Source organism: Penicillium malachiteum, assembly GCF_028827825.1.
Source record: "Penicillium malachiteum strain IBT 17515 chromosome Unknown utg000003l:1.0-4950554.0:1.0-4952489.0, whole genome shotgun sequence".
NCBI lineage: Eukaryota > Fungi > Ascomycota > Eurotiomycetes > Eurotiales > Aspergillaceae > Penicillium > Penicillium malachiteum.
The window spans coordinates 3,589,155-3,614,979 of record NW_026643096.1 but is presented as its reverse complement, the minus strand read 5'-3'; the positions used below and the strand labels follow the sequence as shown (position 1 = coordinate 3,614,979).

General features: G+C 44.8%; 9 protein-coding genes across 9 annotated transcripts; 5 read left to right on the top strand and 4 right to left on the bottom strand.

The window, feature by feature from the left end:
• Positions 1 to 22: 22 nt before the first annotated feature.
• On the bottom strand, positions 23 to 1,545 carry N7483_007679 (flavin-containing monooxygenase; the record flags this gene model as incomplete). Its single annotated transcript, XM_057091116.1, has 3 exons — positions 23 to 811; positions 867 to 1,437; positions 1,487 to 1,545. 3 exons carry the CDS (start codon positions 1,543 to 1,545, stop codon positions 23 to 25), a joined length of 1,419 nt encoding a protein of 472 aa, XP_056945857.1.
• Positions 1,546 to 8,877: 7,332 nt separating this feature from the next.
• N7483_007678 (uncharacterized protein) lies at positions 8,878 to 9,075 on the bottom strand (the record flags this gene model as incomplete). The annotated part of the gene is made up of 1 exon (XM_057091115.1): positions 8,878 to 9,075. The coding sequence occupies one exon, from the start codon at positions 9,073 to 9,075 to the stop codon at positions 8,878 to 8,880; it is 198 nt and encodes a 65-aa protein (XP_056945856.1).
• Positions 9,076 to 10,438: 1,363 nt separating this feature from the next.
• N7483_007677 (uncharacterized protein) lies at positions 10,439 to 10,903 on the top strand (the record flags this gene model as incomplete). The annotated part of the gene is made up of 1 exon (XM_057091114.1): positions 10,439 to 10,903. The coding sequence occupies one exon, from the start codon at positions 10,439 to 10,441 to the stop codon at positions 10,901 to 10,903; it is 465 nt and encodes a 154-aa protein (XP_056945855.1).
• Positions 10,904 to 12,946: 2,043 nt separating this feature from the next.
• Positions 12,947 to 13,618, top strand: N7483_007676 (uncharacterized protein; the record flags this gene model as incomplete). The annotated part of the gene is made up of 1 exon (XM_057091113.1): positions 12,947 to 13,618. The coding sequence occupies one exon, from the start codon at positions 12,947 to 12,949 to the stop codon at positions 13,616 to 13,618; it is 672 nt and encodes a 223-aa protein (XP_056945854.1).
• Positions 13,619 to 13,984: 366 nt separating this feature from the next.
• On the top strand, positions 13,985 to 14,448 carry N7483_007675 (uncharacterized protein; the record flags this gene model as incomplete). The annotated part of the gene is made up of 2 exons (XM_057091112.1): positions 13,985 to 14,088; positions 14,352 to 14,448. The coding sequence occupies 2 exons, from the start codon at positions 13,985 to 13,987 to the stop codon at positions 14,446 to 14,448; spliced, it is 201 nt and encodes a 66-aa protein (XP_056945853.1).
• A 1,042-nt stretch (positions 14,449 to 15,490) lies between these two features.
• N7483_007674 (molybdopterin synthase catalytic subunit) lies at positions 15,491 to 16,024 on the top strand (the record flags this gene model as incomplete). The annotated part of the gene is made up of 1 exon (XM_057091111.1): positions 15,491 to 16,024. The coding sequence occupies one exon, from the start codon at positions 15,491 to 15,493 to the stop codon at positions 16,022 to 16,024; it is 534 nt and encodes a 177-aa protein (XP_056945852.1).
• A 203-nt stretch (positions 16,025 to 16,227) lies between these two features.
• Positions 16,228 to 17,277, bottom strand: N7483_007673 (SCO family protein; the record flags this gene model as incomplete). The annotated part of the gene is made up of 3 exons (XM_057091110.1): positions 16,228 to 16,349; positions 16,407 to 16,731; positions 16,813 to 17,277. 3 exons carry the CDS (start codon positions 17,275 to 17,277, stop codon positions 16,228 to 16,230), a joined length of 912 nt encoding a protein of 303 aa, XP_056945851.1.
• Positions 17,278 to 17,636: 359 nt separating this feature from the next.
• N7483_007672 (NAD(P)-dependent oxidoreductase) lies at positions 17,637 to 18,371 on the bottom strand (the record flags this gene model as incomplete). Its single annotated transcript, XM_057091109.1, has 1 exon — positions 17,637 to 18,371. The coding sequence occupies one exon, from the start codon at positions 18,369 to 18,371 to the stop codon at positions 17,637 to 17,639; it is 735 nt and encodes a 244-aa protein (XP_056945850.1).
• Positions 18,372 to 18,836: 465 nt separating this feature from the next.
• N7483_007671 (uncharacterized protein) lies at positions 18,837 to 21,391 on the top strand (the record flags this gene model as incomplete). Its single annotated transcript, XM_057091108.1, has 3 exons — positions 18,837 to 19,388; positions 19,440 to 19,562; positions 19,634 to 21,391. 3 exons carry the CDS (start codon positions 18,837 to 18,839, stop codon positions 21,389 to 21,391), a joined length of 2,433 nt encoding a protein of 810 aa, XP_056945849.1.
• Positions 21,392 to 25,825: the final 4,434 nt, after the last annotated feature.

Sequence of the window (25,825 nt, the reverse complement as noted above, 5' to 3'; positions counted from 1 at the left end):
TTTGATGCTCTATCTCAAATATTTACAGATGCGCCTTCTGTCCCTCCACCTCAAGAGACTCGTCATAATTGAACCCCAGTTCCTCAAGGGTCGTGATCTCCCTCCGCCGACTTCCCAATGCCTGCGATGCCTTCTTAATCAACGGAATCTTCTCACGCGTCCACTTCGCTTTCACTCCCCAAAATGGTGGCTCTTTGCCACGTCCTTCATTCTCCAACCCATCTTGGTGTACCGCTCGCAAGCTTTCCTCATACAGAGAATTAATATAATCAGCGTCCAACGGGAAACCAAGGACATTGAAAATATGACCCTCGCCTCTCTTCAATTTCCATTCTTCAATCCATCGCTCCATATCCACACGCGAAGGGATTCCTAACCGTCCCGACCAGAGCCGTGCAATCCATGCGCCTTGGGCTTGACTAATCGGGAAAGGAACAATGCGCTGCGGAAATCCCACTAGAGCTAGCGTTGGCTCATGGGTATACAAAACATGCTGATATAGATGATGCGGTCGCAACCCATCGGTTACGATTTTTGGATCTAGATTCGACAAGAATGGGACGGAGAAGTGGTATCCTGTACAAAAGAAGATATGATCGACGTTGTGCTCTTCATGACCGTTAGAAAACTGTATGCGGGAGTTCTCTGGATCAAAGAGGCTGATTTCAGGGAGACTTTTCGCGATGGCGGCTTTCTGAGGTGGGAGGACTGTCTCTGTTCGCTCTGATATCAAGAGCGGGTACTTGGATACTTGGCCGATCTGGGCGGCGATATCAATTCCTGAGGCGGAGTGGCCTACCACGATGATTTTCTGTTATGGATCAGTATCCATCTCGTCGACCTCGGTGATCCGGATGTGTAAATACCTTATTTGTAAATGGCTCTGCATGTCGATATGACGATGAATGAGATATTGAACCAGGAAACACACGATTCCATTCTTCTATACCCGGTATCGCAGGAATTTTAGGATCGTTATGATGTCCATTCGCAACGATCACTGCATCAAATTGTGCATTGAGTACCTTCTCATTTCGAAGATCACTCCATGTAACCGTCCACTCTGTACGAGGCTTCTTCGATACCGAAACATCTAGAACCAGCGATTGCAATTTAATAATATCCTTTAAATCCTCCGCATATCGATGAAGGTAGTCCTTCACGACATCATGCGGAGGAAACAGCGAGGTCCCAACGGGAAAAGGAGAATCCCAAAACTGCATCATCGAGTTCGGGATATTGGTTTCTAAAGAATCGTACACAGGTGAAATGAAAGTCCCATTTACAGGCTCCTGAGCCGTAGAGTTGGGAGATGGATGGGGAACTGGTAAGGAAGTATTTGTAGTCCCTTGATGACCAGTGTAATTCCACACACCACCTGGCAGATCGCGCTGCTCGAAAATGGTGATTTTGAATTTTTGCTCAGCAATGAGATACCTGGTTTAGATATTAGAAATCGATCAAGAATCAGGTGGCCACTACCTACTTCGCTGCACCGAGACCGCAAGGCCCGGCCCCGATGATCGCTACCCGCTCAATAGCCATGGTAGTTATTGTGCTCCTTAGATGCGAAGCAGATATAGCACTTGAGAGGTCTGGCTCAAGTTGTTGTATATTTAAGAAATCCTGGTCACTTGTCTTCGCTCATTGGAGTGTCCGTTGGCGCCATCGATGCTGCAGAGTGTGCCCAAGTGGCTTTCCTCTTAATTTAGTAATAAACGTCGGGCTTACGCCGAGCTCAGGTGGCCCGATTGGGCTTAGACTGTAAGATACAATACAAATAATACCGTATTATTCCAAGCCCTGGACGAGAGGTTGTTATGGAAGGATTCCAACTTGACGCTATGAGGGCTTGAAAATGGGATCCCAGTAATGAAAAGTCAAGAAAAAGACGAATATTGATCGAGCGAGAGCCATTGACCATTGATCAAACATGAGCGTCCCGACCGACTTGTAGTATACAGAATCGAACTCTCCGGATCATTGCCTACTGAACCAATCTACGCATTCAAAAACTTGAAATTTCAGGTTATTATACTGGCTTTAAGGTCAGGATCAACGTTTTATTGATCAGATCATCCTACCTAGACTTCTTATCCTCAGAAGCCTCCCCACCGGTCGCAATGTTTCGCTTCCCCGAAGAGATTCCATCTGCGGGGATCAGCGCCTGGAGCCTCTGTATCTCAGATTGGAGGCTATGTGTTCGCTTCCTTCACCAACCTCTCTGCGTGCTCCTCTAGTTGCTTGGACTTTGACTGACTGGACGCTGAAGCTGCACTTGTAGATGACCTCAGGCTTGACTGACGGGGAGAGGAGGACCTTGCGTGACCAGGAGAGGTGAATATTGCATCATGGAGAGAAGAGGGCATGGTGTGCTTGGGTGAAGAGGGAAAATGGAGGCAGAGGCATTTCCTTTCTGTCGGGATCAATGTCTTTAGCTTCGCTATTTCAGCTTGCAAGCTCTGTATTTGCTTCCTTCATGGACTCCTCTCTAGTCCAGGCATTCAATCCTCTCTTTACCTGTCTTTTTGACAGGCTTCCCACGCCAGATACCCACCTGTCTCTTCCATTTTGAGCAAAGATTCTTAAAAATCCCCCAAGGCACATCGCCTATTATTCCTAGGATCTTGGTTCCCGAGTCCAGGTTTGAGAACGTCTCTTTGACAATCGCTATTCATCCCGACAGTCAGTTACTGTACACTTCAAACGTATCGTTACTCTCTAGCAAAATACATAGACATGAACTGGTCTTTATTTCATGAGCAAATCTTCTTGCACAAGCCAGACAAGAATATCGTATGCCAATCATAAAAACGTCATGCCTAAGTATCTGCCTAGAGATTAGAATCAGGGGAAGGAGAAAGTTCTTACGCGTCAAGTCATGGCAATACTCATTAAGAGCATTGATATGCAAAGAATACTTGCCGAACTCATTGGACAGAGGCAGATCCACGCCTGCTTTCATCGCTTCAGCGGCCACAATCATCTATTAGATAATGATTCTTGTTAGTCTTGTTCTCATAGGTCAAGCATCCAAGCACATACGCAGGTGGAGATTCTTGCTCGAAAAGAGCGGATGCTGTCACACGTTGAGACTGTCCTGTCGAGTGGCGAAGGGGAGTTTATCCGAGTATGCATTCATGTGTTTCAGGGTGATTAGTATTGATCGATGTAACGAAGAGAGTAACCATATGCGTGTAAATGTTACTGGGGTGGAAGTTCACTCTGCCTAACAGGAGATGACTGTCTGTAGAGGTGAGGCGTGCTTTGCCAAAATTGAACAAGGTACAGTGTCTCGAATTTGCTCAGGTGGAATCTCCATTCCGCGTATATATGTGGCGAATTTCAATCAAGGTAGCAGGAAGTGACTTGGGAAAAGGGAGATGAAGAGAAGTTAGAAATGGGAATTACCAATTTCTTAATAGAAAAGCCCATTATCATCTAAGTTCACAGTAGTGATGATGATAAAGGAAAGACCAAAAGCTGACTGAGTTTGGTTAATATTATGGCTAGAAAGTGACTGGAAAAGTCATACCTTCTGAGGTTGAACTTCAACATTTGAAGTTCTTCTACTACATAGTAGCTGATACTAAGGTTACTTACCTCTTGGTTCAATCATTACTTTCTATATTTCTCACTTCAAGTTTTACTTCAGATACCTCTTACTAGTAGTACTTTAGCTATCTCTCACTTTGCCTCTCTCTTACTTTAGCCTTATATATGATTAAGGATTTTACATCATGATGATCGGGTGATCAGTAATGGTACCTATAAGATGTTCAAATTATTGGCCTCTTAGCTATAAGAGGGTATCCATGTAACAACTTAAACCATTGAATTTTCAACACCTGAATCCCATGAAATGTGATCCTTCTACATGAAATGAATTGGTCGAAGGTCCAAAGGAAACAGAAGATGGACCTTCAACTCCTTCTCAGAAAATCCCCAAACAACGCTCGATAAATCTTCAATCGAAATATATTTCAAATGTTCGAAGGCCTTCAAGTTCAAGTTGAAAACACCCAAGGGCTCTCCCAAGGCCGAGAGATCTCAAACCATCACAATTGACGATCAAGATTCAACAAATGGAGGAGTTCCAAATACCATTGAAAGCGTTCTATAGATCAATGGGATGCTCGAATCAATTCTCAAGAATCTCCAGACAGTCGAGAAACACAACAGAAAATTCGAGGCCTCAAAAAGCAAGTCCAGCCTGGAGGGGAAGCAGAGAGAAATCGATTCTCTCAAAAGAGCATGCACGACGTGCAAGCACAAGCAGTTGCTATGCAACATTTTTTGAACAAACAATCAGCAAAATGCTCCAGCTTTTGGAAGAAGATGCAAAGAGAAAGGCGGCAGCCAAATCCCGCCATGAGCCACGACAGCCATGCCCAGGCCGCAACTACATACTAAGCGCGCAACCTACAAACCTTCACTTTGGGAGCAGTCTTTACTTCAAGTTTGGACCCCTCAATTATCTTCCGCTTTTGGTTTTTTGACTTTTCAATTGGTATTCCTAAGAACACCCAGCTTGCCAGTGGTGGGGAAACCACAAAATCAATCATATTCTTTACACTTTCATTTCGTTATTTTAAACGTTATGAACCTTAGGAGGAAAATTCATTTATTCCTCAGAAACCAGGTCCAATACTAGCACTTGAGCCCTGGAGATATTGCTTTCTTTTTTAAACTGTTAGCTACGGTCCCTCAACGCTCAAGTAAGCTCTTGCCCCTGGTACAGTGGTACATGGCCAGTATATTGCTTTCTACCGTAACTCATTGCGCCCAGCCTTACGATAAGCATAGCTCTTTTCAAATCCCTGTCTGCGAACACCGATGACTGCTTCGTCACCGAGGCCCTTCAAAAGTCACAGAAGGCCCCCAGGGCCACGACAGCTGGACAGTGGAGGCACACCCTGGCTGGGATAGGAGCTTCATACCCAAAGCCAACAGAGCTACGCGGCCGGTATGCCTTGTGCCTTTGCCAGCTTCATCCTAGTGCTTGATTCTGAGATGGTCTAAATGGCCATCAAGTACCTGACTGCTGTCGCCAGAGACAAAATGTCGGGGTTCCAGTGTACGTAAATAGATTCCCTGAAAATTTTTTGGATGTCTGGTCTATATTGGATCGAGAAACGGATTGATTAGCTTCAAGATAAAATAGTTTGGAGAACTCAGAGAAAACCATGTTTAGTAGTTATTCGTCGATATGAACAAGTCCCTGCCAGTGGTGTGAGTTGGAAGGAAGATAATTGAATTGGTGCTACTATTGAAAATAAGCACCCTGGAGCCATTGTTAAACACTGAATCGATGTATTAAAAGGTCATATCAGTGCCTGAAAGTTGGAGAACTCTGGTTCACTTGTAAGAATGAGAATCCATATGTCGGCACCATGACATACGTGAGATTTTCCCCTTTTCTCCGGGGTTGTAAACAAAGTATATTGTCTGGTATCCTCTTTGTTCTCTTGATCATCTATATTGCCATCTGTGGCATCTTCTCACACCTGTACTCTTGGTAGTAAAGGATTAAAACCGACTCGGAGTCATGAAGTGACGAATTTTGGTTCAAGTTCCAATGTTGTTTTCAATTTTTCCCCCTTTGAGCTTTCTCAAAAAGTTCGCGTAGTAAGAGTGACAGCGACTTGAGTCCCCTTCTTTTTGACCTTTCTTTGAACTCAGTGTACCACATGTCAGGCCATCTAATCTCCGAAACATGCACAGGAGACATGAATGTTTTGTATCGGTTGTCCTTCACATAGGAGAGGTTGCGAGACTCCAACTCCTTGAATGATTCAGAGACCATATCTTCAAAGCATGATCGGGAATTTGTAAAGGGATAATCTGGAACACGCTCAACTCGCTCGAAAAAAAGCCATTTGATACTACTATGAGCCCTCCATAATGTATCATCTTGAGTAAGACCAGGCCCTAGGTTAACCCATCTTGTCATGACAATGGTAATTGAGGAACAGTTTTCAGCAGCCTGGCCCTCGATGTATGACTCAGTATTACAGATCTTACATGTAAAGGCCAGACCAACAGGGGATTTACTTCCATTGTCAATAGAGTCCATTATAGGCAAGAGACGATCGACCAAAAGCAAATGTGCACATAGCTCAAAATATTGTATGGGCCGGAAAAATGTGTTGCTTGGGTCAGGATTCAAATCATCTCGTGTTCTGAGAAGTAGTATATCCTGCATTCGAAAAATATAGGCCAGGGGGGCTAGGGTGTATTTGTGCTTCCCGAGAAAATAATGTCATTATATCTGGCCCTGACTTTTGAGGAAAGTGGCGCACTTGTGTATACGACAGAGAACCAGTACTGATTCCAGCTGTTGGACCACAGTGAAACCTTCTCATCGCAAGTTTGAGTTGAAGAAAGGTGATAGAGCTCGGCACATAGCTCCGGGACGAGAACCCATGAGTTCTCATTGGTGACCGGAACTCCCAATGATAACTTCTGGGACACGTAAGCGGAGATTGGCGAACTCTGCGATGAATCCCCCCGATAGGTCCAAACCATTCAGATCCATCATAATAGTGAAGAATTCTGCACATGTCACAAGCAAAGTATTCTGGAATATCTCTCTCCAAACGCGTTAGGATAGAGAATTTATCATCTGTTGAGGAAGTCTTCAGCCGCATGAGCTGCCTCCGAGATAGCTCAAACAGACGGTGATCGTACTGTATAATGAAAAGCAAGTCAGATCAATAAATGGGAGAAAGTCATTTATTGATAATATAAACTCAGGGGGGAGTCGATCGAGGGTATTCATGTTGATGGTTTCAGGACAAGGCGTGATCGTATCGTGGGCGCACAAAGTGAGATTTACAGAGGGGGAAGCTTTGAAAGTTAAGTTAATCACCTGGGCAGAAGCAGTAGATATTGTGTGGAGTGGTGGAAAGAAAAGAAGTATAGCCTGGAGGGCCTCGCGGAAGACCACCTAATAGTACTTCATATCTGCGAACCTTGGAAGGTATAGTACCTACTAGATATGAGGGTACTAGTCCCTATTGGGAACCAAATAATCGTTTCAAAGTTCTGATGTTGGAACAGTGAAAGCTTAATAATTCATCACCCACGGTTCGTATACTACAGAATCGGGAACTGAATATAGACCTCTTTTCCTACTTGGGTTGCAGTAATTTTTCGAGTTTCCTCCCTGGCAGAACAGAGGCACAGAATTAACCTATAGCTCATCCCTATGGTTACCAGTTACCTATATCCAACTATATAGCAGCTAGCCTTCCCTTCCAGGTAATCATGCAGGTAACCCCGTAGGGAACCCTGTAGGTACTTATGTACATGCATGTGTAAAGAGGGCACCTGGGGTATGTCACCAGTTACATCAGGCTGTACATACTACTGACTGAGTACTTAAGTATGTGAACATGGCTGTAGTGTCTATTTGCCCGAGATTCCTGTCCAAGCGCTTCAAATATGGAGTGCTGAGTAGATACATTGCCCTATTTCACTGCTACATCCAGTGCCGCGCTTCGCATGGCATGAGGACTTGTTAATGGAAAAACGGCAAGATGCACTTCAGACGATGTGGCAGGAAGTGGTCTCCTCTTCTAGGTAAAATGGGTGAAGCGAGTCCTGGTATTCTGCCCAATAATTCTGCCCCCGGACCCGGTCTGCAAAAAGCTTCAAGTTCCAAAAATGAGGGTTCAATATCAAAAAGCAGAAAAATAGACCAAATTGATCCCCGGAGCCACTTGGAACTTGAAGGTTATTCATCATTGGAGTTGGTGAACTGAACGAGAACAACTAACAGTTACTCTAGCTTGTAAGATAGGAATTTCAAATGGATGTAGTGGATGAATTTGAACTCCGTGAATCATGCATTGCCCACTGAATTGATCTAATATTTCTTCAAGGCCCCTAAGTATTCTTGCCTGCGTTGCTGTGCTTAGCTGCATTAGCCATGGCACGAGATAAACATGGCAAGAGACTTGACTTTTGCCAATATTTAAAACGAAAGCCATCAATTGATGTTGGTGCATGCTATCAACAAGAATTCGGGCACAATCAGAATTGAAGCTCCAAACTCTCAAAGAATCCAATCCGACATGTCATCATAGTTCCAGGAGGGCCCTATTTGCGCGAGGTTGAACCTGATATAAAGACGATCTTTCCAAACAGTCTTTCCTTCTCGTGGAGAACGCCAGCGTTCCCAGTCCACGATGTAACTGTCAGGGGATTCAAATATAAGCTTTCACCAATACACATATGTAAACGCAGCATTAAGCTTACCATTTGCTATTTTCTTTGTCCCATATCAGGTTTCTTATTGCGTCATCTGAATGGACAACTCCACAACTAACTGTCTCTCTGTAATAATATGCATAGATCAGCGAAGTGATAGGGATTTTTGGGGTGGCTGACTGGTGGAATATAAGATTGAGAAGAAAGAGACTTATAGCCAAGCTGCCTTGAAGGCCTTCCTTAGATTATCCCGCTCAGGCCGAGAGTCCCTCCGCTTCGAAGTGAAGAATAAATCTGCTGCATCAGAAGAACCTGGCAGTTTCTCCATCAAAATAAAGAGCTTGTAGCCTCCTGGAACTAACTCTTCCCAGGTTTGTTGATCTTTTTTGGAGGAAAGCAAAGCAGGGGTGCTTCAGCAACCGGCTTTTGTTAACTTGTATAAAGCCTCGACTTCTAAATCAAAGGTTGGAGGAATTTCTGAGGTACTCTGCTTAGCACGAGTCTCAGGGCGTTTTCTAGATCTTTTCAGCCACGGAATTCTAATAGCTACCATTAGGAATATTCAACAGGAATAAAATTCACATTATCATGTCATCATAGCTAGGAGATACCAACTGTAGTCGAATTTTGATAATAGCAGTGGACGGGCCATCCCCAGATACCTTAGAGGAAGTGAACACTCCACGCGCCTCTGAGGTAAGGCGTATACTCTCTCTCCCAGTCGTACTGAGTATGTTGATATGCGTGCTCATGTATTTTGGTTTCCAACTTCCAGAACGAACCGCAGGGAAAACCGACCTCCGTGCCAATGTATTCATCATCCTCGAACCAGATATCGAAATCGAGTGGTTCAGATGGCATGGTGATCAAGAATATCCGACCGATGATGGTTAAAAGCTTTTAACATTCAAAAATTGTTTGGGAGCTCTGGAATAAGTTGTTTGCTGCATGTGTTCATGAAAAAAGGTATGTACATCTGGCAAGGGTGGGGTTGCAACTTGCAACCTTGGAACCTTGGGAGGTTCACTATGAGCAAGGGGAATCGTTTTTCCGGGCGCTTGTATTTCCCTCATTGACGAACCATAAGAATGCTACTAATGTACGAAGTACCTGTCCAGGTGCTATCACATCATTACAACCGCTCACTCAAACTGGAATTCGTATGTTTGAACAAATTGGGACTCTTTGGATCTGAGTGGGGCTAAGAGGGGCATTGCCGACAGTGAGAGGCGGGTGTTCCGACGGTCCTACGGACTCCTACTAATCTACCTAACCGCCCACAAAATACCAGTTAAACGCTCTAACAATGAGTTAATGACTACACAACCCCTCCAGGAGTCCAGGTGTTCACATGTGGCTGAAACTTTGAACAATTTTAATTTGAGAGAGTTTAAACATGAAATGCCAGTGGAAAGCCTCAAACCTCTCGTTTAGTGCTGTGTCTATTTCAACCTTCAAGTTGGAAGCGCTTCAAATGTTCAAATTGCCCAGCGTAACATTGAAGTGCCCAGGTGATTTACAGTGCATTGTTTCAATCATACATGTACTATAATTATCAACCGAAATGGGCAAAGCTTCTGAGGCTGTGTTTGGTCGGAACTAAAGGGACTGGCGCTAATATCTGTTCAATGTTGCGTTCTACATCTCTCAATTCCAGCGGTTTAACTTGAAATTTATGTCGACGCGGATGTAGCCTATAAGCACCTGGATGGTACCCACTGGCACTGGCACCTGGGCATGTTTACATACACACTAGTAGCGTAGTAGCGTGAACTTGAAGTCTGGCTCTCCCGAGGTCAAACATTGAATTTCTAATCTTAGACCTTCCAAGTTTGGCGTTATGAGAATTACAATTAACAACCCGTCCGGCTTTCTTTTCTTTTCTTTTTTTGGAATAACGATCCTGGCGCTATATCAAACACATGTATACACATGGGCACGCCACAGTGGTTATAGTAAATACGAGGGCCTGCATAGAAAATTAGGGTCACTGCTCAGGTGGCGACCTTTGGAATCACTGGAATATAAAAGAGGGCGGCTTACTAGGTACCTATAGTTCCCCTGGCCTAAATTTCTTAAATCGCTTGCAATCTTGGAACAAACTTGCTATATACCTGCCAGTGTTAAGAGCATTTTCACCTGGGCAAGTCTTATCCTCCCTAGGAATTTCTCCCTCTCGCAACTTGAACTCAGACATTCAACTTGAAGTTCTTCAAAGCAAATTATGGACCTGACTGCTCGAGATCTGGTCTACTCTCCTATTCCTGGACTCAAAGTCGGAGAGTCCAAGACTACATCGAGCTCTACACATGCATTAGAATTTAAATCACATCTTGTGCACTGGACGGGGTTTCAGAATGAAGTCAGAGAAGCATCTAATGGCATCGACTGGAACCGCTTTCCTGCTGTCCTAGCATCTTCCCCCAACCGAGATGTCGTTCCATCCCATACTTGTTTCGAACAATGGCGCTGCGGAGATGAGATCAGTGTGACCGGTCGCTTCGGGCAGAATGTCGACCATGTCATGAGATCTGTCTTTCATACTTTGGGAATTCCTGTATGGGTTGGAGACTACAAAATATGTCGCCGCGGCTCAATGCCTGGGAAATACCCGATATTGCGATGGTTGATGATCACGATCTCTTACGAGTCGTGGGAGAGGTGGAAACTCCTTGAATGCATGACCTGAAGGATACAATGCAGGGGAATGAGGAGGACTTTAGAAACTATCTTGATATGTCAAGAATTCTTCGTCAACAGCACTACTTGAATTTTCCTAGACTCCCAGTGCCAATTCCAGGATTTAGATCTTGGGTTTTCTTAATTATACTTGCTAACTTGACGGGCTATTGCAACCGATATGATTAGGCCAAATCGCGAGATACATGTACTGCAGCAAGAGAAAATTTGGGTTCCTGACTACATACTCACAAACTATTTTCTTGAAGCAGGCTCCACATCCCAAGGAACCTAGCATAATTGCATTGTGGTATTCAAGCGTCATTAAACGCGACCAAGTGGATCCAGTCACTCTCCGACAATGTTTCCTTTTCCTTGGCTTGAAAATGAGGAACGGAGATGACTTTTACGAAAATAAAACGGCTGAGTCAAAATGGGTAGGCCTTCCTGGTGGTCGGTACACCGACGCTGATAACTATTCCCCGGATGATGACAGCATATCATCATCTGATGCCCAAGGCCGCTCGTCCAATATAAAACCATAGAATACCCGTCCAACCCCCTCTTCGTCTTCTTCCTCTTCTAGGCGCCCATTAGCAACTAGGACCCCCACTGGTAGCCTTGCGTCGGGCCAGGATAGAAGAGAGGGTGAAACTGGGAGGCAACCTACCACACGGTCTCAGTCCCGAGCCGTACATGATCGCGAACTTGAAGATTCATATCAGCAAGGTTCATCACGACCAGTGGAAAGTAGACGGACCAGAAGGGATGGGAGAAATGAGCAAGAAATACGTGAAATATCAGAGAGGACTCAGAATCTCAATATAGGGCGTGAAAGTCGACGGAACGTCTCTTCTTTTGTCCCGGCTTGGAGAGATTTTGATTCTGGTCACTATTATATCAGTTCTAGCCAGGGAGCAGCAAAATTTGTTGACCTTCGCCAAGATTCACAGGGTCAATATTACTATGAGACTCGTTATGGAAGACAACTTGTACAGATACAGAGATAGACATGCTAGGAGGAAATGACTGTCTTATGTCTTATCTTATATCTTGTCTTATATCTTCAAATGTTGTGTTGTGTCTTGTTGTGTCTTGTTGTGTCTTGTTGTGTCTTGTTGTGTCTTGTGTCTTGTCTTATTTGGTCATGGTCCACAGATGATAATTGAACCTTGGAACGTTGCACATTTTGATTATTGAAAAAAAAATCGTATTTACAGTTGTGGGAAGTTGTCTTATAGTATTCAAAATCCAATCCACAAACTAATGTAATTACATGATAGGAGACTGAAGTTTATTTACCCAGCGACAGTAAAAACCTTCCAAGGTTGAGAACCTTGAAACCTTGGAATGAGGTTCCCGACTATAACCCGTTGGAAATTATTTCATCAAAATAGTACTACTATGGATACACCTGGAGCTTGCACAAAAGCCTGTGAAATGCATTTTCCGTTTGTTTCTCCTAGCATCTAGCAATTCAGAAGAAAAAGATGTGAGCCTGGGTACTAGGCGTGAGTCGAAAATAGAGTTCTTGGCCTTTTAAAAATAGCATAAAGCTTCCAAAGATCCACCCGCCTGATTGGAGTTGAACTTCAAGTTGCATGTGGAGTTATGAAGCTCTCGAGTCCTACTAGTAGATATATTATTCGGTAAAAGTCTGAGACCAGACCCAGTTCAAGGTTAAGTACTAGCCATACCAAGATCCACGGGCGGATGCCATATCTGAATCTGTTACCCATACTATTATGCACATGTGGATACTCCAGAACCATAAGCGCATCGAGGGTAGGGTCCGACAGTTCAAATTTTCATGTTGCTAAGGCCAAAATCACCTAGTACACTATAAATAGTCCATTCTCAGATCAGGTGATATGATGTGTGCGGCTGACAGCCTGAGCCTGACACGTCAGAGCCTGAATTAACCCAAAGTCAAAATATGAAGCTGACAAGAGATTTCAGGAATTTTCATGGCCTGGCTGAGACCTTTGTAAACCAGAAGTCTTTCAATCTGGCAAAAGTTTCTGAGCGTAGTTGAAAATAACGTGTGCTCAAGATGTCCTTCGGGGTTTCGGTTGGCGACTTTTTGACGGTCGGCCAGTTAACTGTCAACATAGTGGCCAGCCTGAAAGAGTCTGGCGGCGCAAAGACTGAATACCAAGACCTTATCCGGGAGCTTGAGTCATTTCACTATGCCCTTCAGCATCTTGACAAGCTACAATCCAAGGCGGGATCCTCATCTAGTCTTGATTCGATTAAGTATGCAGCTCTGAGCTGTCGTCGTCCACTGGAACAATTCCTCGGCAAAATACAAAGATACAACCAATCGCTTGATGTATGGGCGAAGAATGACTGGGCGAAGAATGACACGAATGCGATCAAGGGGACGCTGGATAAAGTCCGGTGGGCCTTTGGACAGAAGGACGAGATACAGAAACTTCAGAGTTACATGAGTGTGCATATCGCAACAATCAATATGCTCTTAGCTGAGTATGGGTTGGAAAAGATAAATCTCGTATCTGATCAAGCTGAAGCAGCCCAGCAAGGTATTGAAAGGCGGCTTGAAGATAATCGAGGGTTTCTGGAACAAATCAGTGAGAGCGGCTCCGCTCAGCTTCTGGTAGTGCAAAAAGTGAACTCAATGACAAGAAAGCTTTTCCAGATGGTGAATGGAGAACTGAAAGCGTCTTGGAGATCCTTGAGTGAAATGGTTACAAAGGTGTGGTAAGTAGTGGTCAATTCCATCATTGTCTTCGGTCGGCAGCAGCAGGAACTAATCGAAGGTGTTATTGACAGTGTTACGACTCAACAAAGGTATTCTATTGTGCTGGAAATAAAAAGTTCTTTGGCTCCGATAGACCCAAGATGGACTTTCTTTCAAGCCCCTTTTGTGGTAGAAGATGCCCTTGGTCTTAAATTTCCAGTACCTTCTGAATACGACTTTGAACTTCTCAATGCTATCATCAAACATCGATTTCAAGAGGGCCCAGGATCTGATGAGGTTCAAGCGGGTGAATACGAGATATTCAAGACAAAGAATACAAAAACAGTTCTTTCTTCTGGTGATCAACTGTTACCTGGGACAGCCATAACTATGGCCGTCATAGTTAAGCAACGAAATCCCACTGGTGAGGCTTGCCCCATGCCTGGATGTCGGTCTGACCAGGTTGTCTCGATGTCTGGTGGTGGGACAAGATGGTAAGTGTGAGATTATTCAATCACGAATTTAAGCTCAACAGATACAAGGCTAACTCAGATTATCACAAGCTCTCTTTGCAATGTATGGTTTGATCGTTCACAGCGAAAGCGCAAGATTGACGAGGTTGATGATGATGAGCAACCCAGCGGTTCAAACAAACCATCTTATTTTTCAGAGCAAAGAAGTTATTTTGCGCATAAAAGGCAAAAAAGGCAGAGTCAACTAAGCTTGAACTTCGATTGTTTCCATAACGTGTTGGTAGCAGATTGGACACCGCTACTGTGGGGGGCTGCGAACGGACACGAGGTGATGATGATGATAATGATGATGATGATATTTTTTACCCTGATGCGACCTAGCTAGCAGCGCAATGGTTATGCAGATCGGGCCTCCAGCGGCACTGGAATATCCCAAATGCCTTTATCAAATACAGACCCAAATGGGTGTGATTGTAGCACTTAGGAGTGGCTGACAATACAGGATAATTCCAAAGTCCGACGCTTTCAAGTTAAAGCGGCCAGGGTCCATATATATTAACCCCGCAAGTGACCATTTGGGATGGACTTGAATCCATCGGAGGTGGTTGAGGTTTCATTTTAATCAGGGAGTACGCTGATTGAAAAATCTCGGTCCAAAATGGCCAGGGTGCTGAAGCGGACAACAGGTGCGGCACCAGGTGGCAGTCAACCTACGTAAATCTCGCAACACCAGTTGTACCAACATAGGTACAAAGCGTGTCATTTCAAGTTTCCCGCTTAATGTGATTATATAGTCCTCGTGGCACTGCCAGTGCAGCAGTGAAAATTTTAAAAATGTTGGGAAAGGTATGTCCTCAGCGCACGAGTGCTTGGCCAGGTGTCTGCACATCCTCTCCGACAGGGATGTTCTCATACTCAAGTACCAGGCTCAGTCCGAGTTGTTAACACTGCCCAGGTGGCATGCATCTAGAGATGACTGCCCTGAACTACTAACATGTGTAGTACACCTCTTTGTATGTAAGTACTTACGGGGTTACTAGTACTTGGAAGGGAAGGAAGGCTAGCGACACAGGTATATAGTTGGATATACTAGGCAACTGGTAGACCTAGAGACTCGGATAAGATATAGGCTAAATGTATCCTACGTTTCCTACCCCTCTGTTTAGTATGCCAGGCGGTGGTGGTAGAAGAAACAAATCACAGACGCCCGAGTAGTAAAGGAGACATACTACCTATATGATATACCGGTGCTCCCCGCCAGTATCGGAAGTCAATTATCCACCGGTTCCCCGCACCCGATAAGCTTCACATCAATTCCAGACGGAAAGCCTGAAAGAACTCAGTCACCTCACAAACACAGCCAAATCACGCTTGTCAAATATCCACCAAACACTCATCCGATATACTCATCCATGCATCCACAATGACAACCGAACAATCCTCCCTTCCAGCTCACCTGGACCCAAAAACTTATCCCCGCGCCCTCCACGACCCAACACAAAATATCCACCTAACACTCACCTACTCTCCCCTCGACGCAAACACCTCTCTAGCACAAACCTCTTCCCCAGAAGCAGGCGCAAATGTGCTTTTCCTCGGTACAACACGAGATACTTTCGAGGGTCGCGCTGTCTCTCAGCTCAGCTATACATGCTACCCACCTCTAGCGCTGAAAACGCTCACTGCGATCGCCGAAGAAGCTATCAAGACACATAATCTAAAGGGTGTAAGCATTTCACATAGAATGGGTATCGTTCCTATCGGGGAGGCATCCATTGCTATTGCGGTTAGTGCGGGACATCGGGGTGCGGCTTGGAGGGCCGGGGAGGAGGTTCTAGAGGCTTGCAAGGAGAAAGCAGAGATTTGGAAACGAGAGGAGTTTCTTGATGGGGGAATGGAGTGGAGGGCCAATGCTGATCGGGATGCGGAGGGAAAGTTGGTTCAAGAGGATTCCTGATGGGTGGCTAGAAGTGCGGTGATTCTTGTTCGTATTTCAAATGTGCCTGTTGGGTGCTTTTGGGTAAAAGCTAAAGATCGAATGAAGCCTTATAGATTCGTTTTGTACATTACTTGTGGGTGCATCGCTTGGAAGTTGAGCAGGGTATTTAGATTGACAGTGATATAGTACATTTGTTTTGCGATTCGTACACCTCAATACCATTACTCGGTCTTCATTGGTCGTCCCTCGCGCTTCCAATCGTTGATGTGCTCCAGGATCACCTTGGCTGCGGATTCCGGGGTATCCTGTCGGCCAATACACTCGACGAAATCGTTATCGGGATCTAATAGACCGGTTAGCTTTTATCAATTCCTCGTTTTGAATGAAGTGCTAGTCTTACCCATCAGATAGAAGTAAATACTGTGATCAACCAAGTAGTCCTCGCCAGCCTTAACATCCCTCGGTGTGCTGAAGTATACACGGTATTGCTTGCAGACGTGCTTAACCTGCTCGTAGGTACCAGTCAAGCCAACAATGCCAGGGTGGAACTCCTGGAGGTAGGCGCGCAGAACATCGGGGGTATCACGGACGGGATCGCAGGTGATGAAGACGGGCAGGAAGACCTTATCGTCCTTGGTAGCTTCCTTGACCTTGTCAATGATCTCAGCCATCTTGTCCAGCTCGTCGGGGCAAATATCCGGGCAGTGAGTGAAACCGAAGTAGACCTAGCGCAAAGAAAAAAATCAGCGGCTATTCGCGAAAGCCAATCATGTAGATCTCAAAATCTCAATTCCACCCAAACTCACAAAGCTGTATTTCCCCTTCAGATCCTCCGCCGTAAACTCCTTCCCATCAAGATCCTTTAACACAAACGGACCTCCAACCTTAGGCTTTCCAACACCCTTGCTCATCTCCGCAATACGCTTGCGCTCCAGACGCGCCTTTTCAACACGGAAATAAATCATCATACCCGCACCCGTGAGAACGAACAGCAGCGCCGCCTTCCATGAAAACGGACCGGTAGAGTTCCGCTGACGGAGCTGACCCATAGTCTTGGCCTTAGCCCGGAAGGCACTTGTTGAGAAGTTATTGCCATTCCGGGCAGAAAGCATGGTCTGGATGTTCGCGGTGCATCGGGGCCGTTGCGCTTGGGTGTAGGCGCGGTATTGCGGGTGGGAGATTCGGAGAGAAGGGAGAATGCGATTTGAGGGAATGGACTCAATCGCCACTCGAGTGGTGCGGCTGAATAGTCCGGCCATTTTTAAGGACATGATGTGAATGGGGAGACCGAAATTATGAAGGTCCGCTCGGATGATGGAGTTGAGAATGACCAGATCGTTACTATATCGGGTTTAGACTGGTGCCTGAGGCATAAATATCAGTATAACTACCGCACCTATATGAAAAGTTTCAAGCTCGAGAATTCAGACTATTACCGTGAATTCGTGTTACTCTATATTAATCATGGAAGGAAGATTTTATGCAATCTAACAAGATGAAGAGTTGTATTAACTAAACGTTAATGGCGGCCATATACCAACATCGAGAAAAGCTTTAAACAGAAAACCAAGCAATAAATCAGGACACGCTTATAATACCGAATCGCAAGCCTCTTCAATCAAATGCACCATCAGGTAGTAATCATTGCAATCTTGTTCAAATACTTCGGGTCCTCCTTGAAGACCAAATTTTCAGCAGTCCATTTTCCGGCATCTTCCCTTGAAATAAAGTACCCAATATTCAACGATTCTCGCCCAGTCTTGGGATCTTCAATTCCAACACGAACCTTCTTCTCAGTAGCGCCATCATTCAACAGACTGGCACGAACAATGGTGAACGGCTGACCACTTTCGATAAACCGATTCTCCATAATCTCCTTATCCTCATGTGCAGCTTTAAGAAGCCACCCATAGATCGGGAACAGCAGCAAGGGATAATCGCGACCGAACTTCGACAGTCCCGTCGTGCTGAATGCAACAATGTGCGGGATCCCAGTGGCGCCAGCATTTCGCAGGTTCGTGATAGCTTCGACCATAACTGTGGCGGCTTTTCTGCAGCATTGTGGATCCTCAGGAGCTAGGCCGCCCTTAGGTCGACTACCGATAGTTGAAACGATCATATCGACCAGTTTGTTATCGTCGGTCTGGATGCATTTGGTGACTGCATCGATGTCATGGGCGTTGCCTTGGATGATTTTGAGATTGGGTGTTGATTCAACAGAGATGAGGGCCTCGAGCTTTGCTGGGTTGCGGCATAGAGCGATACATTTGTGACCAGCGGCAAGGGTGTGCCTGAGCGCGGAAAGACCGCAACCAACAGTGCCACCAAAGAAAGCCACAGTCTTGATGTTGGGACTAGCGCTCATGTTGGAGGATTGTCGTAGGATTGTCGTTCAGGTTGCTTCTTGGAGTACAGATAAGTTGCTGTGGGTGTCTGGAATGCTTGTGATTGTTGCCAAGTCTGAGAATGTACTATTCATGGCGGGGTTAAACTGTTTTTATATGCATTCCTGTCATCCTTTGCGCCATCATGCACCGAGTGCAGTCCGAATAGTATAACTTTGGGTGAGATGACCTCGCTCTTTTCTCGTGTCCAATAAGATGTCACCAATCCAAGCCTTGAAAGCTTCTTGCGCGAAGAAAGGCCGAGACCCACTACCCGCCGATTGCAGAGGATGTCAGACTCACAACGGTGTTGGGAGTTTGGGAACCACACTCAGGCACTTCAGAAAATGAGTATCGTGGGAAAACACACTTAACATTCATCTGGATTGCTCCTATCTCTGGTGGTCAGCCAAAGACCTCGGGACAGTAACAGTGTTGAGGTCGAGATGTCGCAATCACACATGGCAACACCAAGGGGCGCGGCGGACCCCTCGGTCCCAGAGGCCGAGAAACGCGCGAGCTCGCTGAGTCAAGATAAGGCACATACAGCCACACCGCGCCCGCCAAAACCTCGGAGCTGTGTCATTTGTAGGAGTCGGAAAGTTCGATGCGATAAATTATCGCCATGTTCAAATTGCCGTCGCGCAAATATCGCGTGCATTTATCCGTCCGGAGACCGGCCGCCAAGATGGGCTCGCCGTCTTGAGCGCGCTGAGCGCCCTGTCACAGGGGAAGTTATGGACAGACTTCACCATCTGGAGAGTTTGGTCAAAGAGTTGACTGAACAACTGGAGCAAGCCTATGCGGCGGCTAAGTCACCGGCTGCTTCATCAAATTCACCAGAGAACTCCTCCCATAGCCGGGATCCCAGCTATCAAGAAAATAGTGGCACCGGTTCATCAGACAACGTGCATGATAAATTTGGAAGGCTGGTACTGAATGATGCTAAGAAAAGCTGTTACGTCGGTAGTGCTTTCTGGTCATGGGTCAACGACGAGGTAGGTTTGCAATGAAATATGTCAAAGAATATGAATCTTACATATCCGCAGCTCGATGACCTGAAGATGGAGACGAGTAATATTGCCGCGGCAAATGATGAGTCTTCAGATGATGAGCTATCCTACAAGACCCCATCCACACAGGAGCTTGGACGAACACCATCTGATCGACACGCATTCCTTTTTCGACATAATTTGAACCCCTCTCCCCGGATATTCGAGAATTTCACCCACTTCCATCACAGATCCCCTTTCTTATCAATGTCTTCTCAGAAAATGTGAACATAATCGCCCAGACTGTTCATATTCCCACAATAGACAAGATGATGCGCGATTTGCGTGGTGACCTGTCAAAGCTCACGCCTGCCAATGAAGCCTTGATGTTTTCCATATATTATGCTGCTGTCACCTCTATGGAAGAGGACGATGTCATGATCAACTTCGGTGTGGCAAAAACAGACTTGAATCTCAAGTATCGACTTGGCTTGGAGCACGCCTTGGCGAACGCTGATTTTCTCAACACACCAGATCTAGCGCTGGTGCAGTCTCTTGCAATATTTCTCTTGCTTGCCCGACGACACGACAGTCCCAGATACGTATGGATGATGACAGGAATTGCCATCCGTATGGCGATTGCACTTGGGCTCCAGCGAGACGGCTCGCATTTTGGGTATCTGACCCCCTTTGAAATCGAGATGCGCAGAAGAGTGTGGTGGTCCTTGATTGCTTTGGATGTGAGGACATCAGAAGATCAAGGATCAGACTTTACCATAATACTGGGCAGCTTCGATACCAAAATGCCCCTCAATATAAACAATGAAGACATAAGTCCAGATTCTACTGAGACACCTGTGGAGCGCGATGGACTTACAGACATGTCCTTCCCACGAGTGAATTTGGCAATTTCTGATCTCTCAAAGAAAATGATGGCTCGAGTCTCCAAGACGACAACGATGGAAGAGCAAAGTGGATTTTTGGATGAGATGTATCAGCGTCTCCAAGATGGGTTCCTTCAATTCTCAGAGTCGGAGCCAAATATCTTACATTGGGTATCTACTGCCGTCACTCGACTAGTAATGGCAAAAATGACCCTTATTACATTTTCCCCTGTGCTTTTCTCTTCTGCGACAGAAAGAATCTCCGAAGAAATGAGGAACAAGCTCCTCGTTGCAGCAATAGAAATCGCCGAATACAACCACGCTCTAAATTCCGAAGAGGGATGTCGTCAATGGCGCTGGGCTTTCCAAACATACACTCACTGGTACGCTATTGTGTACCTCCTCATTGAGATCACTCGCCGGCCGTTTTCGCCCATCGTGGAGCGGGCATGGGTAGCCCTTCACAGCATCTGGCTCATTCCGACCCAATCGCACATGAACAAAAATCTTCGCGTTTGGATTCCTCTTCGGAAACTACGACTAAAGGCCCAGCAGCATCGTGAATCGGAGATTCTCCGACTGCGGGCTGATGCCGATGCTGTGGCAGAATTAGAGAAGCAGCATAACGCGATCCCAGAACCCTCAAGTCCCGGGTCATTCCAAACGCAACAAAGCGCAGCAATCGTCTTTCTGGAAAGATGGCGTCGACTCATATCGATGCCCCGAGATGTATCTCGTCACGATGCAGATGGGCATATATCACATACAGGTGGAGCTCTCCATTATGCTACAGACGCCGGCTCGGAGGCACCTTTCGTTCTAATTAATAACCCAGTGGCAGGATCGTATTCGGTCCCTCATCAGCCCGCGTTAGAACAAAACCCGGCAGATGAGCATCACATGACGCAGCAAACTACAACACCTGCGCAGAGTGATACTGATCTACATCAGTCAGATATGGACTTCCAATCGAACATCATCCCGTGGTTATGGTCGGACGATACTTTTCAGAACCCGCTCATGGACCCAATTGATATTGATATGGAACTAGACAGCGGCGATGTGGATTGGAATACTTGGGTGGCATCTGCTCAAGGCATGAGCTTTAACCAGGGTCCCGATTGATTTGGCACAAATATTAAAGATTGTTCAAAACAACACTACAAGATTCGCATTGATGTGTAGACCCCTTCGAAGGTTTGGCTACTCTGGCTGCGCAGTTTTTCGAGTCTCTCTCTTCCTCTCCGGCCGCCTGGTGGAATACCCCGGAAGATAGAAATTATGACGTTGAGACAGACTTGATTCTCTGCACATGTGGTACTTCATCTAGATGTACAATTATAGATAGTATACGTGCTCACCGATCATTTGCGAGGGTGTTCACGGATATTAAGTCTCTTTGGCTCTTCTTGTGTCTTCGTTGGTAGATCTTGATCTCTATTTCAAATCGAACCAGTCAGACTGAGATGAAATGATTTGAGTCTCAAAAGCAGCAAGTCATCTAGATCCCGAGATCTCTCAATTTGTATCCCAGCGCCAGCCAAGGCAATCGTTTTCAAAAATGTACATGTGTTATGATTCCAAAGTGCCACGGGACAGCCGGGTCCGAAATGCCGTTTGCTCAATATATAAATCGATGAAAGGCCGTTACTTGGCGGCCATATCAATGATCCTGATTGGAAGACATCCACGTTCTTTGTGGCTTAGTTTCTGTTTGACTTCAAGTGAGTCTCGTAGTAAGACTAATAGGGAGGTCTTGAACCTGATCATTTCTGGGACATGTCTTTACATCTGAAACCTGTCTTGAGAATCACAAGGATCGGTGGAACATCATTTGGTCCAGCATTCAAGTTGGTACATATAAGAGACTTTGAGGAAGTCTTGAATTTATAAGTCTTTCCAGTGTCATTCAGTACTTGCGCCCTTGAGTCAACATATGCCTGAAATTTCAGTGAGTGAATTTCCAAGGTTTTGGAGCAAATGCATGGATATTGATAGCATTTGAAACCTATTTATGGGGATTTCTGATTGATATCGATAGTTGAATGATACTGATAAGCAAGAGAGTAAGCAAAAAAGAACCAACTTGAAGACCTCGGACAAATGCCATGTTGCTTATTCGGGAGGGTGGAAAATGAAAATTTGAATGCAAGATCCGAAACGATATCTCAAGTTTCACTCTAGGAGTCAATACTAGTAAAGTTTCATTTTGAAGATGACTGACCGAAACATCCTTTTGGGTATCCTTTCAGAGGCGCTTAATTAGGAGTAAAGACATTCAAGCTCAATTATGTGACCAAAAATGTAGTTTCTAAGGAAGTAAATATAAAGTTAGAACATTTGAAACTACATTTCTTATCTGGCTACCTAAAGTTTATGTTTACTACAAAAATATTGGAAGTTGGATAAATAGCTCGAGGTGCCCTCTAATTTGAGATAGAGAAATTTTCATAATTAGTGTCTTGAGCGTCAGGTTTATCGTAAACACTGAACCACAACCCGTCTTTCTCCGAAACTGAATCTACGGAAATCTCTATGCAGGGTTTAATGAGATGAATTCAAAATAAGACTCTCTGCGCTTGCATGAAGCGCAACATATGAAGTACGTCTAGACGTATCGATCTTTAGCAACCTCTTCTCTTCGCCGTCTGTTCCGACACCTGAATGGCATATCCGAATACTATCAAACGTCTCTCAGCTAGGCTGACAGAAAACTATCCCATAACCATTACCATTTTTACATTCATCGTCAATTTTGTCCACAAAGGCATATAGCGGATCACACATAGCGCAATAAGACCCCGAAGTTTCATCAGAATGATAGCTCTTCTTTCCATCGCCTTACCAATGCTTGCGAGTCTAGTTACGGCTGATTTTACAACAATGATAGTGGCTAGCTCACAAAGTCCGATAGTGAACTGCTCCTCAATTGCGTGAGTGATGAATCCGCAAACACAACTATGACTTACATAGGGAAACTAAAATTTGAACAATAATGGGTTAGCACAACGACAATCTTCAATGTCGTGACCAAATTTTTGACTCTACCAAAAAATGTGCCAGTGACGGCCGTGCCCCCACCTATGACCAATATTGAGTCCCAGCTCATGCTTGCCGAAAGCCGGATTATGCTTGCTCATGATCAGATAATGCGTCTCGAGGCCGAGGCAAGCTCCATAAATCTCCACTTTCATGCATCTATTTTCCAGTACCCTTCTTTGCTTAAGCTAGAAGGTGGACGTGAGCATAGATGCGTGAGATATGCAAAATAATAATTGCTTAATTCTCTACTTAGGTTGCCAGTCTCTATCCCTCAACGACTCCGCTTGCCTGTAGTGCTTATCCTTCCAAATCCTCCAAGGTAGGCCCCCCTAATTTTTCATCTGGATATCCATATATATTCCAGTACCTTCGATTCAAAGTTTCGGTTTCAACTATTATATGGTGCATCCAGGAAGAAATCCTGGCGATACCTATTCTTCAAGTTATGTATTACAGACTGATTCGGTACTCAATTTTTTATCTAGCCTACCACTACCTATTCTTATGCTTTAACATCTTCCAAGGTAAGATTACAAGTATGCGGTTATAGGATAGCCTGAGGGGACTAATTGATGACTGCTGTTTAGAGCTTGACGGTGAGTCAACCTGAAATCTCTCTATACATGCCCTCCCCCCGTACCAGTGGTCGTTGAACCGCAATCATACCCGAAAACAAGCATCAAACCTTCAATTTTCAGATTTGAAGGATGCAATTAACTTGAGGTATAATCACAAGCTTACAATGTCAATTCTTATGAAACATACCAGTTGATTTATCAGGATAGGGAATCTCAATATGAACATCAGCGCTAATGGATTTATATTATCTCTTCATAGATAAGTGCAACTCCATCACCTCAGGTAGTAACCAGCTTGACATAATGATTGATTCAAGGCGTAATAATGGCCAATGAGCTTGATTTTTACAGAGAACGTGAGTAGTAAGTACCGATGCTACTAATACATCCCAAGGCTGCCCGTATGGGGAAATGGGGACGACAATGCTTGAAATAAGTAGCAAATGGCTGACAACTCTTCAACCGCAAGCCGTTCATATTTGGCCCAGTAAGTTCTTGTTCCCCCAAGGCTTCAAATAAATGATAATTGGCTGATGACTCTTCAACTTCAAGGCAGCTTTTCCAGTGAGTTCTCGTTTCCGGGTCTGAAACACCTAGATAATACACACATTACAGATGAGGCTTACATTGTACACAACTTGAAAGGAGGTAAGTGAGAGGGATAACTCGCATTATAATAGGTTATCATTTGATGCTAATCCAGCTATAGCCTGATGTGGTAAGCGACCCCCGTGCAGTTCATTCTCAACGGGTTTCTTGTCTTAATCATCATCAGCTAACTTGGAGATCAATACTCTCTAGACATAACCAAACATAACCAACTCGACCTTGTTGGGAGTTTTAAATGTGAGATTTCCTGGCGAAAGCAAAAATTGCAGAGATCTGGTTTTACATGAATCAGGTCTGAGCCCTGCACATGTGAGATTGGAGTGAGCTATGTAACCTTATGTTTGAATGAAGATTAATCCTTCTTCTCCTGCTATTCAAAGCCCCGCCGCTGAACCCGGACTTCCAAGGTTCTCACCTCATATCGATTACCATCATGATGAATATCTTTGGGAATATGATGGAAAAGTATATTATTCATATTCCTCTATGGCTTTTATTATCACCACCAGCGGACTGAATGGTTCAAGCTACTACTTTATAAATTTCCATGACTCGTGGTTGTTTTCAAGCTGAGACTCGGAGTACTGGTATCGGATTTTTGAGCCTTGGTATGGTTTTTGCCCTTTCAATCTTGGGGTTTCCCATGCTCCCATGCAATGCAGAGGCCTTTGCGGCATATCTAATAAGTGCAAGAGAATTGATGATAACTTTTGTTCCACGACATATGATTCTTATCTTTCTTAAGATGAGACTACCACAGGAGTAGGAAGATATAAGCACTGAGATCAACATATACTACATTCAAGTTATAAAATTTCAAATATTATGGATTAATTATAGAAAATTTGAGGATGAGACCTGGGACAGGCCATAAGATTGTCGTAAATCATCCAAGGTTCATCAATATATGTACATATTTAGTGAGGTGCGAGATTTAAACTTGAACTTCTTGAGTCTGACTATTGATCCATCGGGTGTTGAATACAGCAACAATCTGTTAGATACCCGGCAATTCCAGCCGGGTTTCGAGAGCATTCAAATGTTGACCTACTAGCTTTCACTCGAATCAGGATCCACAGATCTCCTGTCTCCGCGAAATTTGGCGTACCATTCCCGCCCACTCGAAGTTAGCAGGGGCCAAAGTGGAGCAACACTAGCCGCAATCAATACCAACCACATCTCCGTAATGTCCAGAATAAGGGGCACTCCATAGTACCCTATCCTCATCTTCAGAAAATTTCCTCGAGTACTTCAAGTAGTATTTTTTGCGAGAACTTACGTACTAGATCGGTAATGAAAACTGATACAAGCATATTGGGCAGTGCCTATG